The sequence below is a fragment of the Epinephelus lanceolatus genome, chromosome 9 (genome assembly GCF_041903045.1).
Source record: "Epinephelus lanceolatus isolate andai-2023 chromosome 9, ASM4190304v1, whole genome shotgun sequence".
NCBI lineage: Eukaryota > Metazoa > Chordata > Actinopteri > Perciformes > Serranidae > Epinephelus > Epinephelus lanceolatus.
In genome coordinates this window covers 22591857-22612719 of record NC_135742.1, presented here as the reverse complement: position 1 = coordinate 22612719, position 20863 = coordinate 22591857, and the positions used below count along the sequence as shown (strand labels likewise).

Here is a 20863-nt window from a genome sequence, read left to right as displayed (position 1 = left end):
AAGATGCACAAAGAGACAAAGAAAGAGGAAGCACACATAGTTATTTTGGCTAGTGAGGATTTAGAAAACTTAGAAGCATGATTGGAGCCCACACTGTAACTAACTGCACTCCCTGAAGAAATATTATCATATTTTTGGAGAAATGAAAGAGTGATTCCAGAGAGAAGCAGACAGAGGGGTCTACAGTCTGTGTTTGAAGGATATATCCAGGATGTCAAACTGACTCAGCAGCAACAACAGGTTAAAAAGACAAAGATAGTTAGAAGCTAAAGCCGAACTATAGGCTACAGATCACAGTGTAAAAGTGAACCACCACATCACTGCTGATCGACACACAAGACAAAGAATATAAAGGGAATCTTTGCTGATATCGAACCAGCTGTGTGGCATCGCAGTGTGTGCAGATGAACCATGTTTAGCTTCACCCCCGTGCCTCTGCCAGCACCCAGACCTCCGCTGCAGGATGGGCAGGGATCTCCGGGGAGGTCAAAGACTGTTCCTCTGCGCACAATGTGATGACACACAGCTGGTTGAATATCAGTAAAGTTTCCCTGCTTCCCTTCACTGGTTCCTGTACAGCAGGGTCAGTCTTTGTTTCACTGTTATAATCATTATAAAGCAAAAGCAGTAGCTTCTTCAGCAGCACCAGTCATCAGTAGCTAGCTAGCTAACCCTACACTTTTCAGGGTTTGATTTTGGTTTTGAAAACAGGGAAGAAACATATATCTTTTTCCAACCTCTCCAGGTAACAAGTATCATTAATACACGACGTGCCCCAGGCACAACATTTAGCTCCAAATCCACAAAACCAGCCTGAAGATGAAGGAAATCCGAAACGATTGCATTAGAGTCAATGGAGCACAGCTGTGTTGTTGTCGGACCCTGGTCTGAGCCGGCCCGATGCTATGCTATGATTGGCCAGTCTGTGTCCGGGGTGAGACTTAGCGAAGCAAAGCGAAAGGTCAATAGTTTTTCCTCCCTGTGATCTCCCCAATAAAAGTTCAAGGTTAAAGGAGCAGTGTGTAGGATTTAGTGGCATCTAGTGGTGAGGATTGCAGATTGCAACCAGCTGAAACTATGTGCCACGTGTGTACTCCCAGCTTGAGTGTTGATAGTTCAGGAGGTTTCAGCCTGGAGCTGAATTATCCACAGAGGTCTCTTCCTCTCCAAAACAAACCGACTAAGTGATTAAAACTGGTGAAAACAATTAATAAAGCCAGTTCAATGGTGGACAACACAAAAACACGGATAGCCCTATCTAGAGCCAGTGTTTGGATTGTCCGCTCTGGGCTACTGTAGAAAATTACAGTGTGGATGGGGCCTGCTTCCTTTGTAGAATATAAACAGCTCATTCTAAGGTGATGAAAACACAATGACTTACAGTACAGGCCAAAAGTTTGGACACACCTTCTCATTCAATGCGTTTTCTTTATTTTCATGACTATTTACATTGTAGATTCTCACTGAAGGCATCAAAACTTTTCCGGACTGACTGACCTTCATTTCTTAAAGTAATGATGGCCACTCGTTTTTCTTTAGTTAGCTGATTGGTTCTTGCCATAATATGAATTTTAACAGTTGTCCAATAGGGCTGTCGGCTGTGTATTAACCTGACTTCTGCACAACACAACTGATGGTCCCAACCCCATTGATAAAGCAAGAAATTCCACTAATTAACCCTGATAAGGCAAAGGGTGGCTATTTTGAAGAAACTAGAATATAAAACATGTTTTCAGTTATTTCACCTTTTTTTGTTAAGTACATAACTCCACATGTGTTCATTCATAGTTTTGATGCCTTCAGTGAGAATCTACAATGTAAATAGTCATGAAAATAAAGAAAACGCATTGAATGAGAAGGTGTGTCCAAACTTTTGGCCTGTACTGTATATTTTTTAGGTGATTGTACAGTAACGGATACTTACTTATATTTCATTTCTCCCATATATCCAGATCTGCACACTGGACCTGTAAGCAATGTGCAGTGTGACAGTTGATGTGTGTTTTACTATGTGTGGGTTATACAGCTGCATGAGACATTGTGCTACAGTAGCAGCAGGGAAATCGAACAGTTGCACTAGAGAGTGTGTGTGTGTGTGTGTGTGTGTGTGTGTGTGTGTGTGTGGTTTTGGCGTGCAGGAAAATCCAGCTGTTCTCACTAAACTTCAACAACCCAGCCTCCTGGCATCTGTAAAACACATACTCGAGTCCAATGAGACAAATAGTTCAATTAAATCAAACAACACATTAAAATCACAGATTTCTCCATTGAGGATGATGTCTCAGTGATGGGGTGGGGTTTTAATACACTCTGTGCCATTTAATTGCTTCATCACAGACCTCGTTTGTATAAACATCACAAAACTTGGGGCTTTCGTGTTAGTGCGTCTTGTTGTCCAATTATATTTGAAATACTTTATTTGTTTCTCAAGGGGCAGTTTGAAGCAAGCTTGGTAAGCATTAATGCACGTGAACAATGCATTCAGAACTAAAAACAAACATCTTAAAATAAAAATATGACAGTGGTGGAAAGACTTGAAATACACACTGGTTGATGACTGTGGCCAAGACACAGAAGGCAAACAATATCCAACACCATGAAGGCACAAAGAACAATTGTATTTATCTATACTGATTTCTTCTGTAAGTCAAATGGCCTCTGGAATAAAACCAAACTTCCTGTTTCATTGACATCATGAGCAACCTACAACACGTTTCTAATGGCATTAGTTCAAAGTAGTCAGAGGATGTGTAAGGTCATTGATGATTGTGCTGTGCAAGGGATGTTTCAGCACAGTTGCCTGAAGATAATGTTGGCATTGTACGTGTCTGCAACCACAGATGTTACATTTGCACATTTCACATTCCAGATATGTATCATCAACGTCTAAAGTAAAGTCGTTTTTGAGCTGAATTTGTCATCTGGAGGTGGAGGCAAGATGCCTACCAAGCTGCAGACAACTGTTCGAGGCCATTCAGTCATTCATCGCGGGGGGAGGGGCTGTAGCCTATGCCAGCTGACATGGGGCAAGAGGCGGGGTACACCCTGGACAGGTCGCCAGACTATTACAGGGCTGACACATAGAGACAGACAGCCATTCACGCTCGCATTCACACCTACGGACCATTTAGAGTCACCAGTTAACCTGCATGTCTTTGGACTGTGGGAGGAAGCCGGAGTACCCTGTACCCAGCATGCCCATGTAACGTGTCCATGGTTTGCAGAAATATACAATGCCAACTTTATTTATTTATTTATTTTCTGGTGCGTTGTTTGTATTTTTGTGTCTGGACAATAATTTAAAAGTTGAAGTCAACAACAACTGTTCTTTCAGCAAAAGGATGTGAATACTTTCAGTTAAAGAGAAATAAAATGCTACTTTCTTGAAATGGCTGATCAATGCATGTATTAATGTACTGATTTACTGATCTATGTCACCACAGTGAATGGTGGTTGGTCGACCTGGACAGAGTGGTCGGTGTGTAACAGTCGTTGTGGACGTGGCTTCCAGAAACGAACCCGCAGCTGCACTAACCCCGCCCCTCTCAACGGAGGACTGCCTTGTGATGGACAGGCCATACAGAAACTTCTCTGCACCACACTGTGCACCGGTAAGTCTGTTCTAGTCCAATTTTATTCCTCACTTTACCCTACTGTGTTGTTCTGTTCTGTATCCTTTTCTCCTCTGTGCTATTTTATTCTGTGGCCTCAAGTTTCTACCTGTTCTGTCCTACGCTCAGCATCTGCTGCATCCCACCACTGTTCTTTTTTTGTGCTTCACCGCTCTATATATATATTACACTTTGGGGGTTGAAGCAGAATTGAGGACATTCTTTGTGCTTTCTCTATTTTTCCCTTGTCGTTTTTTTGTGTTTCTCATTCTCCTGGCTCCTCTCCCCATCCTTTCCCTCTAGTGGACGGTGTGTGGACAGAGTGGAGTAAGTGGTCGGCCTGTGGGACGGAGTGTACCCAGTGGAGGAGGAGGGATTGCAACAACCCAGCACCTAAAAACGGAGGAAAGGACTGCGAGGGGCTGGTGCTCCAGTCTCAGAACTGTACTGACGGACTCTGTATGCAAAGTGAGTGGACTTAATGAATCATCCAGAGCTGAAGCATTGACAGACCTCTTCTAAATGTATTGAAGATGTGTCATATATCATACATAACAATGAAAGATGAGAATGCCAATTAAAACAAATAGTACACAGTCTCTGCTTCAGATGGGAATTGACTTGAATGTGAATTGACCGTGGATTAAGCAGCACCATTGTGGTGTTGATGCATGGTCAGGCTTTTAGCCAAAGGACAGGAGCGAGTGAAGTGTAATATGTATGCCAGTTAAATGGATTGATTTACAACACTGTTCTATATTGAGAAATCCATAATAGATGCACAAGTAATAAATTAACCCTTAAAAGTGTTATTGTAATGTTAGCTTTTGGTTAGCTGATATCTTAAAACTCTTAAAAATATCTGTAATTTACTGGCAGATATTGATCCTGAAGATGTTAGAAAACCAGTCTTAAATTTAAAAACTTCACATCTTTGTTTGAACATCAGTCTATTTATTGACAACCCTATTAGACAACACAGTCTCACTCCCAGCTCGTCAAATACAGACGCTTGGTCAGTGGCCCTCCACATCAGATACTACTGCACCAAGGCACCCTTTAGCAGTGGTATGAGATACAACAAGAGGCAACATTTTTTTAATGCGTAGAGCAACAGCCTTAGTGTAAAGTGAGAATGGCCAGAAAATGCGGTGGGAGGGGAGGACAATTGGTCAAACAAGCTGCGGACTTTAATTCAGGTGCCTACTGTTTGTGTACCATGTGTGTAGGAGCCAGAATGTGTATTTAAACCTTATTGTTTGTTATTTGTTTAGGCTGCACACGTTCCTTTGGTCACTTTCACTTCCGGTGGTAATTAGTACAGGCTTGGTTGTTGTTTCACATTATTTTACCGGTTCATTCAATGGTGTGGCGTTTTTTTTTTTAGACAAAGAAGGTGCTCTGATATTTTCTGTCGACGGTAATCGCAATCATGTAATCACATAACGTAATCACATTACGTAATATTGTGTTTCATCTATTTTTGCTTTAATTATTTCAGTTGTTTGTTCAATAAATCATCATAAAAAAGCATCGTTGGACTTCAGCATGGACTCCTTTGAATGAGTCACAGTTAGAGCGGCTTTTGTCATTGATAGTAGTCGTTACAGTGTGATACCAAAAATCAACTACATGGGGTGCTACGTCACTTGCATACATAATAAGCAAGTGACATGTGACATGATGTTTACATGACACATACATGATGTTACATAACACTAGTAACAGAGGTACTTATTGTAAGCCAAACCATGTTTATTTCTAAACCTAACCAAGTACTTTTGTTGCCTAAATCTAAGGAAGTAAACCCCAAACTGATGATTTTTACCTAGATTTATTTAGTTTTTTATTTAAAGAGACTGTATGCATCTAACAAGCACAAACTATACATGTCCTGTGAGATCAAAAGTTTATTTTAAAAGACACAATGCATGTAATGAGTGTAAATTGACACGCCACCCAGTGCGTCTCATACTGCCGCCAAAGGGTGCCTCGGTACATCAGCACGCTTAGGTCCACTGGTCAAGTGTCATTATTTGATGAGTTGGGCGTGACAGTGTGTTGCAGCTGTATTTCAATCAGGAGAGACTCATTCTGAGAGAAAAGATCTTCTATTTACATGTGCAAATAAGAATGAAAAATGTGAAAAGTCTTTGATGATTAGATCCCATCGTGATGTCATGTATTCCAGGAGGGTGGTAAAGACGTAGTAAATTAGGGATCCCCCCCTATGGAGTCTAGAGGCTGGTGGTGGTAATGGTTGTGATGAGAAAAGATGAAGAGGGAGCTGAGGAAGTGGATGTGAAGAGGAGTGGGCTTTTGATGAGCTTGTCCTGGTGACTGGAGGTGAATGGGGTGGAGGAGGGCGCTACAATTCCACCTAAAATGACAGCTGACGGGAGCAGAGAAGAGAACAGGTTTTAAGTTTGGCAGCAGCAACGCGAATTGCTGAAGGAGATAGTGGCAAAGTTTGACTGGCTAACTGGGAGAGGGAACACCGATAGTCAGCTGATGGGACAGAGAGAGAGTTATGAATGGATATAGCATAAAGAAGGTCTTCCTGATTGAACTTAGGCTGAGCTTCATTAGATGAAGCCAGTGGCATTAGTGCCCAACTAAACCAATGGAGTCAGTGGGCTTCTGCAGGCTTGCCAACATGGTTGTGTTGAGATGTTATACCTTGGAGACATACCGTTGACACTCTTGGATATTGTAAATGTTATTGCGTCATCTTCTTTTTCATTTCTAATCTAGCTTCTGTATGTATCAACTAGCGTTGCAGTAAAGTTTTGCAGTTTTCCTCTTCTTGTTCCTATCCTTCTCATTTCTCACTTCCTCCTTTATGTTCTTATTCCCACCTATCCTCATCTTCATCAGTCGTCTCATCTCACTTTCTAGTCCTCCGGCAACCACTGCTACTCTTTACATCAAGTCTCCTATCCTTATTGCCATCTTTCTTGCCTTTTCCTCTCAGTCTCTCTGGTTTTATCTCCAGGAGCCTACCTGCTCCCCTTTCTCCTTTTTATAGTGATTTGCTCTCACTCTGCCTTACACGTGTACTTTCATTCTTTTGTGCACATTATGGGTGATTTATAGAAGGGTTTTTGAATGTCATCATGATTAACCTTAGTTTCCCCACTTTCTTGTCCATTACTCAAGTCAAAAACACCTGTTTTATAAGGAAAGTAATGATAGATAATGATGTGGAACAGTCACCACCACCCCTCCCACACACACACACACACACACACAATTTAGTGACTTCTGACACCAGTAAAAAAAAACAGTGTGGTAAATTTCAAAACCGCATGGAAAATGTGGGCTGAGTCATAATGGCACAAATATAGCAGCAGCAGTTTTTCCAAGGTGGAGGCAATTATATTTGTTGACTTGTAGGAATAGTGCTTGTTACTCCCTGTGCTCAGAGTAATTGGCAGACAAGCATCTGACGTGAAGGGAGAGAGGGAGAGGCCTGTCAGAGTGAAGAGAAGAGAGGACAGGTAAAAACAGAAAAATAGTAATTTTTGAAAGAAGCCCACATACACACCCATGCTTGTAATTATGCCATCAATCCTCATTGTCTTTCTTTTCACACAACATGGCAGCCTAGAGGTACTTTTCCTCAGTGGTAAGAATTCTCTTTTAGACTCTGATCATCTCTTTGTTCATCTTAAGAAGTTTTATAACAAAGGAAAACTGTGAGGAACATTTTTCAGAGTTGACCTGACAAAGTAAAAAAGTATATATTTCTTCTGCCTAAAATGCTTCGTAGAAGTGTACGGTTGTCTGTGACCCTACTTTGGTTGGAGGACTCCCATAGTCTTATTGATAGACACTTTTGGGTCGCCACCACCATATTTATGTAAATTGAATTTTGACCTTCATTTTACCTGGATGGTCTCTTGAGACTGAAATCTGATTTTCAAGAGAGACAAAATGACATTCAGGCAAAAAGTGTGAATAGTTATGTCCCTATGATCCAAGGACTTGTTCTGAATTTGATAAAAGAGCCATTATAGATAGATAGATACCACCCTAGATTTTAGATATTCTAATATTGCAAGTATTTACAGTAAAATGATGCAATTTTCTGATCTTGCCAGACTGTCCTAGCTGTTCTATTATTTGGCTCTATATATATATGTCATTATATCTGCATGACTTTTAATTGTTTATCAGAAATCTCATTGAGTAAATATTTCATAAAGCACCAATAGTTTACCCAACAATATTGCCACAATATCAGTATCACTATATTTAGTCAAAAACATTGTGATATTTGATTTATTCCATATCGCCTAGCCCTAATCTCTTCACATACCATACAGTTTTTGTACAACTGAAATTACATCCAGTAACTCCTATTCCTAACAGCAGGACGAGACCAGCAGAAACACAGGTCTGTTTTTGCAACTTCAGTGTAAGAGAAGAGATTGAGATTGTTTATTACAACCTCAGTAATATCTGCTGTCTTACGTGTGGCATGGCAGCCTGTTGATAGGCTATTACTGCTGACACGTAACCAATCAGATAGCGTTGTGGGTGGGGCATTGAGCAAGGCTACAGAGAGGTGACTGCAGACAATGGCTGAATTTCAAGGAGGCTACATCAATAAAGGACTCTTCCAATGTCAAGGATCCTTCGAATTCTACCATCATTCAGAGAATTTTCAAGGATGTATGTGTGTATCCTCAGCAGGTATAAAGTACCCACAATTCTTTGCGCACAATTTGCTGGAAGTGAAGGCAGAGCCTCTTCAACGAAACCTGCGCCAGAAGAGCTTGGCATACAGTATGTCTTTTATTTGGATTCATTAATGTCTCCAGGAGTTTTTATCATAAAAGCATAACAAACACTGACAGAAACCTCATAATTTACACTTTTAAATGTGTCCACTGACAATTAATGAGATTTTTAAAATACCATGATTAAGTTAAAACATAAAAGTTTTTAAATTAATAATTTACAGCAGTGATAGAACGCTAAGTGCTAAGTTTTATTTAGCGTATCTGTTTGTTTTTTCAAGTATAATCTGGAAATATATTCTCCCTATAAGTCAAGTGACTTTGAAAATACTGCTACACTTGTTCAAATTGTAACGACATTAGAAGCCTAAAACCCCCTCAGTCAGCTGAGAGTGAATGTTCCAATGCATGTTCACCGGATGCTAGGAAGGACTCTTGCTTTGCCTCCCCTTCCTTGGGAGGACTCGTCTGACGATGTACTTGCTTGATGTTTGTACAGGGCAGCTGGGTTTGGCAAGAACAAAGGATCCTTGACTTTGAGAAACACAGCAGAACAGCATCAGAGCCAAAGTAGAGTGTTTATTCATTTTTTATTTAGTCATCATATCGGTTCGAATAAAAAGCTGTGATGACGGTATTTTGGGGTGATACAGATACAGCCCCAGTTATCTGTCTATAACTCCATGATATTGCTGCCTCTTATGGCTTTGGCAAACTCAATGAGGCATTGCTGTTCAAATCAAGGTTGAGTAAGTCACAAGCAGTCAGGAATTCTGTTCACTTTGTCAGTGAACACAAAGCTTTCAGCCAAGTGAGCTGTTTCTTGTGTGAGGGACTTCTCTCTGCAGCTCGATGGGAGTGGATAGTAGTGATGATTTAATAAATGATCTAAGTCATGAGCAATGGAATAATATTATATAATCCCTCAAAAAGCTTTACTGTACATGCAGAGCCCTGCCCACTCCTTACGCAGTATATTATATACTGTGTCTCTGCTCCATCAGAAGGCTTCCCTGAGGCCTGTGAGGTATGGCCACAGAATCTGGGATAAAACCTAGAGAGGTATAGATTTAGGCTCATTTCCCCTGATTGATTTTCTGTCTTTAAAATGACTCCACAGACGTGGTTTTATGTCAGCACTAATGTTTCAGCTGTTTCCTGTAGCATTTACAGGAATCCATGAACAGTGTGTGCGTGTGTGTGTTTGTGTGCGTGCGTGTGTGTGTATGGTTGTTAGAGGGGGTTTCTGCGTGCACAGCATTTTATAGCTAGCGTATATTTGCAAGGCTTGAAGTGATTCTTGCTCCGTTCTTCCATTTGGTTTATGGATGATGGATCTTTTTAAAATGTGATCTTTACACAGACAGAAAATGATCCATTGCTTGTAACCAACTGGGCCGTTGCACTAACATTTTTGAGGTGTTGTGCATCAGTAAAACTAGAGTTGTAAGTCACAGGTTTTAACATGATGCAATTTTATATTTTTTCTTTGGACAAGGACACGATATATTTGCTCAGATCACTTAGTCTGCCATGATCCAGTTTCAATTCAATTAAATTCAGGGGCTTTTGATTGATATGAGACAGTATTAGTTGATATCCTCAGTCTTTTTCTTGACTGCCTACCATTGTTTGCCTGGTGCTCTGCTGCTTGCACTGTTTGGATGTTGAAGGAGTTGTTCTTGGTGAAATAGACATGCCATGGGAATTTCAAAATAAAGGCATATTTTAGAGTGCTTTCAGGCTTGGAGTTCATTTGCTTTGGTCCGAATCAGCGGCTAATTTCGTTACAAAGTTGCATAATTGCCTAGAGTTGGATTTGTGTTCTCACGGCAGCATTTACAAGCGGACCAGATCAAATGCCTTGTGCGAGAAAGCTGCTCTTGATTGGTCAGAATTTTATGCGGTTAAAATCCAGGAAGTAAACAAGACATTGAAGAAGAGTACACTTGCAAGATAAATGTGACACTTTCTAATGTGACAATGGAGGGACAACTACGCAGGTTGATTTTAGCGCTGGTCATCATGGACTATATTGCTGTCATTGTTCATTTTAGTCAAACCATACAGTTTGAAAATGAGGCACGGCTCCAACTAGAAAACAATGTGTTGATGCATTGGATGTGCTGAATGTGCATATTAAGGCAGTACAGGAGGAGGTGCACATTAATAATCCTCCAGGACTGTAACATGCTCATGTTTAACCCAAACAATAGGTCATGTGACTGCAGTTGGTTCGGAACGAGGTCGGAACACGTTCTCACCACAAGCGAACTACACCAGAGTTCTACCACCGTTTTCAAGAAGGTCTCGGTCCTGTTGTTTTGGTGCGATTGATGTGTTCACACCTGCCCAAATGAACCACACTTAGGGGTAGATGAACTTGAGAAGTTTTCACTTTGTATCGATAATATTGGATCGTTGATCTTTGAATCGATATATCGATCTTGATCAACATATCATTGCACCCCTAAGTAAAACACAAAAAAATATTAGAAGACATTTTGCTTGAAATGAAGTGCTGTTGGCACAGCTTTAGATATAAGCTACAATTTGTATTTGTTTATGCTGGATATGTCTCTCGGGTTTTTAGCACAACGTCTTCAGACTCAATTTAATGGAAAAAAGTACAACAGTGGTTTTCTGCTTTATCTATAAGTAGTAACTTTAAGGGTTTCAGTTTTGTGAATGAACTGATAATGTCAATGTAGAGGGGGAGTTAATGTTTTAGATAGTGCTCTGTAATTGACTTTGTGCTCAGAAAGTACTTCACTCTACTCTCACTCGTTTTCCCTCTCTCTTTTTCTTGTTCTCTCTCCACCAACACCTCCCGCCTCTCTATTCATCTCCTCCGCCATCTCTTGCTGCCCTTTTTCTAAAGTTGTCCTGTTAAATCCTGAGAGGTAGAAATCCATTTGACCTCACTTCTGCCCCGCGTGGAGTGCCTCCTCTCTTTTTGTGGTTATGTGTTTATCGGTGTGAGCCTGTATATATGTCTGTGTGTGTATTTGTGTGTGTTTGTGTCTTCTTGTGACAGAAGTTGGAAGTCTTTCACGTATTTTTTTAAGAGTTGTTTGTGTTGTTTTATATCTTTTGGCCTGTTGACATTTTTCTGACACATCGATCAGAATTCTTGGAGCAGATTCAGTCAGAGCTCCACTGTGTCATCCTCGAGAGCATGACATTTCACTCACTACCTACTTGTGTGTGTGTGTGTGTGTGTGTGTGTGTGTGTGTGTGTGAGCGCCACATAGCTATACCTCCAGAGCAAATAAAATCTGCTGTGTGGTCTCTAAAACCACAAGTAATCACTAGAGATACTGGCTGTTATGTAACTTTAGTGTTTGGAGAGAACATTGAATCGTGTTTGTGTTGTATTATACAAAGCGATCAGCAGTGTCAGCAGGTACTGCAGAGCATCAAACAAGCCATCTCTCCATTGAAGCTCCATTCTTTCCACTTGTGTTTCTTCTCATTGTGAATTCTAATCGCCAAGTCGTATTGTTTCTTACGCTGCTTGTTAGCCATTTTCTGCTTCTTTTCTAAAATGTTTTGTCCTCATCTGTGACATCTTTTTCTTTCATATTGCTTCTGTTGGCTCTTACTAAATCAATTACGCTTCATTTTCCAGTCATCATGTTTTTAATATTTGTTTAAACAACTGTATTATAATTGGAAGATGATAAGTTTCTGTCATGGCATGTTGCACCTACCATCATCTCTGAATCAGACATTAATCAGCATGACATTTCTTAGATGCATGTAAACACAGTCAGTTGCTCAGTCATTTGATACAAGAATAAGAAATCTGATAATACAGTGCTGGAGCATGCTAAGTAATGCCCAAAACACTTTGAACAGTATGACTAACCAGATTGCGCTAACTTCCAAGCCTACCTGCATAAAGAAAAGCTGTGAAACAAGTCCTCCAACCCATATGATCCCATAGGTTGTTTGTTTCTACCCTCTAATACGACCCACAGGAGCGTTTCCTGTTTTAGTGCACCCACAAACCTGGTCTTTTTATTTACTTTAATTCCATAAATAAGAAATAAGAAATTGTGAGGATAGTAAAGCCTCTGAAAAATAACATTTTACATCTGGTGTTTGATTTATCCTTCGGGGATCTAAACTTTGTGATTTATCCTAGCTACATATGAGGAGAGGAAATCTCCGCTTGTGGCTAGGCTAATTTATGCAGTGTAAAATGTCATAGGCTTGTGAAAACAATGTTAGCATGTTGTATTTGTTTGGAAAACTTGTTTAGTATAAGACAGTTGTTTTGTCAGTGAACCTTGAGCTGTAACGGAGCTGAATTTTGTAATGTTACCTTTGTTAAATATTGCTGTTGTCCCTGGCTTTATATGAGAGGGGGAAAAGTCCACTAGCCACTAGGCTAATTTTTACAATGTAAAATTGTATAGGCTTGTGCTAAAAACATTAGCATGTTGTATTTGTGGGGAAAATGTGTCCAGCAAAAGACAAGTGCTGTGTCTGTGAATGCTGCGAGTTATAGTGAAGCTGATTTGTTCACTCGTGTTTGAAATTGTCTCTATTAAGCCATGTTTAATGTGTGTTTTGAATCAACTAAACTTTCCATCACTTCACAGAAAACCCACTGCAGACTAGTGTTTTGTAGGCGTAACTGCAGAGCGACACAGATACACTAATGCACAAGTATAAATGCTCACAACAGCGTAAGCCATGTGCGTAGGCTCTGCATAGAGCTGACGCACAAGTATAAATCCAACTTAAAGTGCACTGGACAGCATCATTTTTTGATGCGCTTAGTAACTGCTGTAGTGTGAAGAGTAAGAAGGTCTCTATAGGATGGGTGGGAGGAGAGGTGGATGGGATGGGTGTTTCCCATGTGAAACCAGATGTCTATCAAGGTATTTTAATGACAGTGTAATGTGCTAATATGTGTAGCATACAAGGCGGATGTCTTATCTATGTGATGTATGTTACGTGACATTGTGTAAGGTTAGTAAAAAACAAACTTATTTTAAGCCAAACCATGGTGTTTTTTTCTAACCCTAACCACATACTTTTGTAGCCTAAAAGCAAGGTGTCTTAAGTTTATTTTGAAAACTGTACATTCCTGAAAAAAAAGAGAGGTTTATTTTGAAAAGACACAGTGCATTTAACAAGCACAAATTTAGAAGCCATCCCTGAGCGTCCAAAAGTGATGCAGGGGCAGTTCCAGAGCCTCATAGCTTGATGAGTAGTGCTGGTATTTGACAAGTGAGTGGTGAGAATGTGTCGCCCCCACCAGTGGCAGGAAATAAACACATCCTCATTCCTAAACGACAAGAATAGGTCATAATTTACTGTTAACAGTCACAGTTTTATTGTGTTTTATCATTGTGTGAGCAGCAGTATTAATATTATAACTACTGGTTTAGGCCACAAAACCACTTGATTAGGTTTAGAAAAAAAGGTTTGAATCAAAATCATATTAATGTAAATGTTTGTTATGTAACCTCTGCACATAAGTTAACTACTACTCTTTTGCATAGTTAAAATATCTCAGTGCTGAGTTTTGGTTTCACACGGGACACTAACAGCAGCCTCCTGTATCAAAGTCCTTTGTTTGTGTCAGTTCCTCTTTATACTACATCTCCTGACTTCTTCCTTTGCTCCTGTCATAATTTCTATGGCACCCAGAGGTTGCAGCCTAACAAATGTAAATATAGGTTGTAAAAAGCTGCTTGTTCAAAGACCCATGTGGTCGTATTTTGGAGGGAGACAGTCTCACTGTATGTTTTTACTGTATTTGCACATCACCCCACTTAACCTCATCAGCTTTTCTTGCCCTTTGGTGATGATCGGTGTGACTTGTACGTCCAGTAGGTCTGGCGAGAAGCTTTTAAGCGCACCATGTTGCCTTTATCAATTATACACCAGCACTTCAATTATACATAAGTACATCAGCAGTTCGTCTGTGTCATAGACCCTCTGTCTCACTAAGTGGACCACTCAGCATGACACAGCAGTAACCGTCTTACAGACAGTAGGGTTTCTCAAATTATATACTTTTTTTGTCCTATGAGGTGATTTAATTAGCTTTATTTTGTTTGTTTTGTTTTCAGACCTTTCAATATTGATTCCTAGACTAAGACAACTGAACTTAATATAGACGAGTAGAAAAGCAAGAACGACACAAAGAAAGAAACAAGCTTTGGCATGTCGAGGAGTTTTTGTGTCCATGTCCTGCCTTGTTTTTCCCATTTTATTTGACCTCTTTGTTTGATTTTGATTGTTTGTGTTCCTCTCCCTTCCTCCATCCATTCCACCATCCCCTTCTTTTCTCGTCCCAAGGTTCATTGTTTCAGAAGTCCACTGAGCCCAAAGAAAACAGTGATTTGGGAATCCCATGTAAGTTGATGTTTTATGTTTTATCATCATCCATTTTCCTTTTGTCTTATTCATCTTAGTGTTTCTCTCATTGACTGAGCATTGACCTTTGGCTCATGCTTTTTGTTACATGTCGTTTTGAGTTGCTTGATGAGAGTTTTGCTCTTGTCTTATCATCTGCTGTGCTGATCAAACAAAAACCTTGAAAGAGCACTTCACTAGATTTAAAACTTTTATCTGCTCTCAGACAAAGGCAGTCATGGTAGATTAATCATTTACAATGTTGCTTGTATGATGGAAATAAGACTTTGCAGGGCCTATATACTCCTACTAAAATATTTAAGGTGGATGTTTCCAAAAATCTAGATATATTTAGTAGCATTTGTACAAGTCCTTTGCCATCCTCTTGGTATTAAACAGTAACAGCAGAAATACAGTTTGAGTTTTTACACCTTAAGAGTACAACCTCAGACTCTAATGTTACATGTTGACTTTCCCTGCCTTTTTACTACATTTTCCTTCACTTAAACTGCAGAAAACAGAGACACATGTGCCCGTTACAATTCATAAAATATGAAATCATACAAAAAGAACAGAAATGTCACAGTCTTGACTTTACAGGTTTTGCCTTAATGGTCTGTTTTACATTAAAGGAATGTTGTGTAAGATTTAGGGGACTCTAGTGGCATCTAGTGGTGAGGACTGCAGATTGCAACCATCTGAAACTTCTCCAAGTCAGAATTCCTTCAGTGTTGTGCACCAGGTTGAAGTATCCGCAGAAGCTTCCTCCACTCCAATACAAACAGACCTGATAATTTAAACTGATTAAAAAACTCAATAAAGCAGTTACATGTTACAAATCAGAATTTCTCCAACACTGCTTGACATGTCAGAGACGGGCTGCTAGCCCAGCACCTGCTGATGTATGCTCACCTTTTTTGTTTGATAACTTATTAGCTCCAGATGTTGTGGAGGTTTTTACCGGGAGCCAAAGCATCCCCAGAGGTCTCTGCAGCCCATGTCCACCAAATGCTTTCGGTATAGTATCTTTGGAACCAAAAGTAACCCTTCAGACATGGTACCTAGACCGTAGCCTTTCCACTGCAAACAGTACTCTTTCACGCGGGCACGGTTGTTGTCACTCACTGCTCCGTCCAGCACTCACTGTATTTCCTCCTTTATCAGTCCGCACCTCATTTATTGTCTATGGAATTGGGTTGCACATGCTGACATTTTCATAACAGAATAGTACAGGCTGCAGTGAGAGTCTCTTTCAGTGGGGCATTTAAAAAGATTACATCATCAACTCATGCATTGAGTAACATAACAAGTAAATGTTTCATCTTAAAAGTTGCCGGCAGTCGGCCCAGTGTATATTTTTTCTCAGTCTACAGCTGCTGCAAGAGACAGCAAAACATAATTTAATTTTTATAGTTACAGTTTACTAATGTATGTAAACCTCCAGTATGAACAGTGGTTACATGAGCCTCAAAACCAGCCACAACTCAGCCCTGTGCAGAGTGATCTTCTCCTATTGACAAATAAACAGACTGCAGTGATCTGTGTGCTAGGGATGACCAAAAATGAGGACGGTACGGAACGGTTCCATTGGTACCATCCACAACTTTTCACAGTGGACACGTAAGAAAAGCATTGCGAACTGAACTGTACCGTACTGCTTGGTGGAAAGAGGGCTTATCTCTACAAAACAAACGGACCCAGTGATTTCAACCAGTAAAGAAATGGTTGTATCTAGAGCTGGTGTTAGGTTTGTCCATTCTGGGCCTCTGTAGAAACATGGTGGTACAATATGGTGATCTCCATAGATGAGGACCCGCTCCCTCTGTACACAATGACTCTTACTTTCAGGAGATTATCCACTAAAGAAAACATACCTATTGCATGTTATTTAATTTGTACCAATAGATCCCTCTCAACACTACGTATTGGATCTTAAAGTCCTATTTTATTATTATCCATGTATCTTTATATTTTACTCATGTTGCATTGAAGGTTTACTAAAACACTTTTCAGTCATTTAAAATGTAGTGCAGGATCCCAGAGCTGTGTCTAGAAAGCGAATGCGCCATAGTGGTGACAGATTCCTTTAATTAACTTGATTCTCCCTTTCTTCCTGTCTGATAGCAGCGAATCGATTCTGCGCCAGTTCACTTGATTCACAATTTGTGAGTTTGTTGCAGCTGTGGTCATTTTGGAGAGTCGCCAGCCAGCTTTGGAGTTTTGCCAAAGTAGGCAATTTGCCTTAGTCCTGAACACTTGCTTTGTGTTTACAAGCATATTGGCTCACTGAGAACTCAGTGGAGCGTGGTTCAACTACGGACACTGAACTGAGTGAAAGTTTGATTCGGTTCCACTGATTTCAATCAATCAATCAATCAAACTTTATTTATATAGCGCCTTTCATACATCAAAAATGCAACCCCAAAGCGTTTGACGCATTCTCTTTGAAGTATCATCTAAATGATTAACATGTCAAATGATCCCCTTGCTAATGCATCATTTGTAGAAGAGAAAAATTATTAACAGGAAGGCACAGGATCACCTGGTGAGGGGGATACGTCTTTGGGAGGTATGAAAGCTACTGAATGAGTAATAGAAAAGGTGAGAGATGATAAGAGGGTTTAAAAAATACATTCAGCTGTACTTGTTATGCTCCTTTCTTCCCATCCCGCTCTCTTCCCCTCTTCCTTTCCCTCTCTTTCATTGTTACTGTTAGTTCCTCAAAGTGACATAATGAGAGAGATTTACTACAAACACAAGAATTGAAAGATGCAAGAGGGAAATGACCTCTGCCATTTATTATTACCGGGCTTTTTACTTCTCTCATTGCAGGAGCTCTCGTTTTATCTTCAAAGCAGTCTATGAGCGACTGTGATGTGTTCTAATGACTCTCGTTTAAGGCCTGCTGAAGCAGTTTCATCATCCCGGTGTGTTTTGTGAGATGACTAGTCCCAGACAGACGCAGACACAAAGAGAACTAGAGATGAGATATAGAGGCAGTCATTGCTCATTTAACAGATTGTCACTCCAGTTTTAATATTCAAAAATACAGTCACTAACACCAGCACTGGGAGGTTGCATGAGTGGCTCTGAGACTCACTAATTACCAAACTGGAGTATGACTACAGATATCAATGTAATGTGTAACTGAAATGACACTTTCCACAGTCCACATGTCCGTGAGGGACTGTCACCATGTCGCCCAAACGTGTGAACACGTCCACCTACTGTACACAGACACCCAATGCAATATAAACACAACCGCAGCGTGTCTGCTGTCCATCTCCTGTCTGTATCAGCGCTTTAAGTCAGGTTACAAATGCAGTACTAACCACCTCCATATCTGGTTCGACATCCAATAGCTGTGCTGGCAAAATCAGACTCTGCATCCACAGCTGCCAGTTAAAGAGGTGATATGGAAGATTTCTGCTGCTCCATTGCAGAACCATGACCATACTGTATCTGCAGGGAGGTGATAGGGTATTTGGTCAATACCAGTGTGACTTGATAATTATAGGTGCTGAGATTTCTGTTTCTAAAACTTGGTTCCCAGGCCATATTCTGTTTGGGAATACAACCTCCATACCAACAGGAATTTTAAAACTAGCATCTTCGTCCAATCAAGTGGGATCTGACTGTGATCTTTTCACAGTCTTAACGCATGATTTATAATTCTGCACCGTACCCTACGCCGAAGCCTGATGTGCAACTCCCCAGAAATGTAACTACACATCACAGCAACACAGACCTCCTGTCTATTTTTGCAAGCTGAAACCATTTCCCTCAGTGGAAAGCTTTTATTTACTTTAATTTCACAGATAAGAAACAATAAATTGTGAAGACAGTAAAGCCTCCACAAAATAGCATTTTAAATCTTGTATCGTGGCTTCATATGAGGAGAGGAAATCTCCGCTCGTAGCTAGGCTAATTTATGCAGTGTAAAATGCCATAGGCTTGTGCTAATATTGTTAGCATGTTGCATTTCTTTGGAAAACGTGTTTAGTATAAGACAGTTGTTTTGTCAGCGAACCTTGTGAGTTGTAATAGAGCCGATGTTTGTAACGTTACCTTTGTTAAATGTTGCTGTTGTCCCTGGCTTCATATGAGTAGAGGAAAAGTCTGCAAGCCGCTAGGCTAATTTTTACAATGTAAAATTCCATAGGCTTGTGCTAAAAACATTAGCATGTTGTATTTGTGGGGAAAATGTGTCCAGCAAAAGACTAATGCTTTGTCTGTGAATGCTGTGAGTTGTAGTGAAGCTGATTTGTGCACTTGTGTTTGAAGCTTTTGCTATTAAGCCATGTTTAATGTGTGTTTTGGGTGTGTTTTGAATCTACTTAACTTTACAGCACTTCACAGAAACCCCACTGCCGACTAGTGTGTTGGATGTGTAACTGCAGACACACTGCACAAGTATAAATGCTCACAACAGTGTAGGCCACGTGTGTAGGCTAAGACACAGGCTCTGTGTAGAGCTGACGCACAAGTATAAATCCAGCTTTAAGCCCCTTTCCCACTGGAAAAACCCCACTACCATCTGTCTTTCATCTTGGAAAAGTAACAATCAGCATTCATTCCCGAGATGAATGCCTCTTTATTAGTCAAGAGTAAATATCATCAACAGCTCCAGTCAGCTCCCTCTGATCGTCAGTGATGGAAACATGACACACTGATTTTTGCCTCTTTTGTTGGTGCAGTGTTGAAGGTCTGGGTGCCGTATTGTGCATGATGCAACATTTGCAAGACAGTTAGGTGAGAGGGCTTCTCCTGATCTGAGGGCAAGAGGAAATAAGGAGACAGCATACTGGCACTGTGAGAGACACCACCATATACAACAGCAAATAGAAAATGCTGAGTAAATGCTTTCTGCTGTTTACTAACCCTGAAAACAAAACACAGAAAAGAAACCCCGTCTATTGGCAATGGGAGAGGCGTCTATTGCCTATTTTTAGCAAGTTTTCCTATGTTTAAAATAAACTTGCAAACATAGTAAATTTGGTGGAATAAGGGATTAAACTCAGCTTGACCACAACATGGTCCGTCGGTCATTCACACCTTCAGTCACGTATGAAGGCCGAAAACTTTTACCCTCAAGTCAAAAAAGTTAGTGGAAAAAACAGCATTACAATTATCAGTACTTTATTCTGCACTTGCACCCTCGTTTGTTTGCTTACACATCACTTTTCTGAGAATGTGACATGGCTGTTTGTGCCAGTCAGAGAGCAGCTTAGCTCGAGGCGATGAGTAGGGCGGGAGGTGGCTGAGCTGTAGATTTGTGCGGAGGGAGACAGCTTCTGTTCTGCCAGTATTTTTGTGATTCATATTTGTGGCCAGCAGACACTGAAAGAGGTCATGATGTTCCTTTTTGTTGGATAAAACATGTTGCATTAAAAGGCTTGCGTTCAGCCCATTTGTTAAATGGCTGCAATTGCTTTATATCACAGGGTCTTTACACAATCTAATGACTTTATATACCTGTACAGAGTTGTTTGCTGTCATAGAAACACACCCCCTGTCTTTAGTGACTCTAAAGTGACTCCATATTTTCTTTCTTGGCACCAAGAGTTTTTCCATCCCCACTACACAAGATAAGGATAGACAGCTTTACAAATGGCTGCTCGCTTTCTCTCTCTGACCGTCTCTCTTTAGTTCATCCCTGCCAGTTACTTAGAGCGGATATGTGTGCCAGGAGTGCAGTATGGGTGGTGTTTGCATGTTTGTGCCAAGCAAGATCAAAAAGGCAGTTGAATGAGTTTCAAGTAGTGATTCTCCACAGCTCTGCTTTGGATGCAGATCACAGAGAAGATAGAGACGAGCTAAGCTGAGTTATCCTTGTTTCCCCCTTCTTTAAATCCTCTCCATGGCAGATTGGACAGACTCTGAGAATGACAAAAAGCTCAGCCAATCGATGGACAGCGATCCATGCTGACTGAGGGTGAGCCGGGGCTTCTGTTCCGCTAGCCCATGTGTGTAATCAACTGCCTGCGAGAGAGAGAGAGAGAGAGAGAAAGAGAGAGAGAGAGAGTGTGCATAATTCCTGCAATTTCCGCAGCCCCAAAGGTTTATTAGTCACACACTTTGGCACACGCATGCGGTTACCAACTGTATGTGACCAAATTACCAGACCCT

General features: G+C 40.6%; 1 protein-coding gene across 2 annotated transcripts in view; it reads left to right on the top strand.

Annotated features, from left to right (window-relative positions):
• Nucleotides 1-20863, top strand: part of LOC117252724 (netrin receptor UNC5C) — a 285759-nt gene that overhangs the window by 219712 nt on the left and 45184 nt on the right. The window contains exons 6-8 of one of the 2 annotated variants that reach the window (XM_033619821.2): nt 3444-3611; nt 3915-4079; nt 14678-14734. In XM_033619821.2, the coding sequence (XP_033475712.1) occupies nt 3444-3611; nt 3915-4079; nt 14678-14734 (390 nt within the window). The remainder of the gene's footprint in view (nt 1-3443; nt 3612-3914; nt 4080-14677; nt 14735-20863) is intronic. The other variant, XM_033619822.2, reaches the window with a different exon arrangement.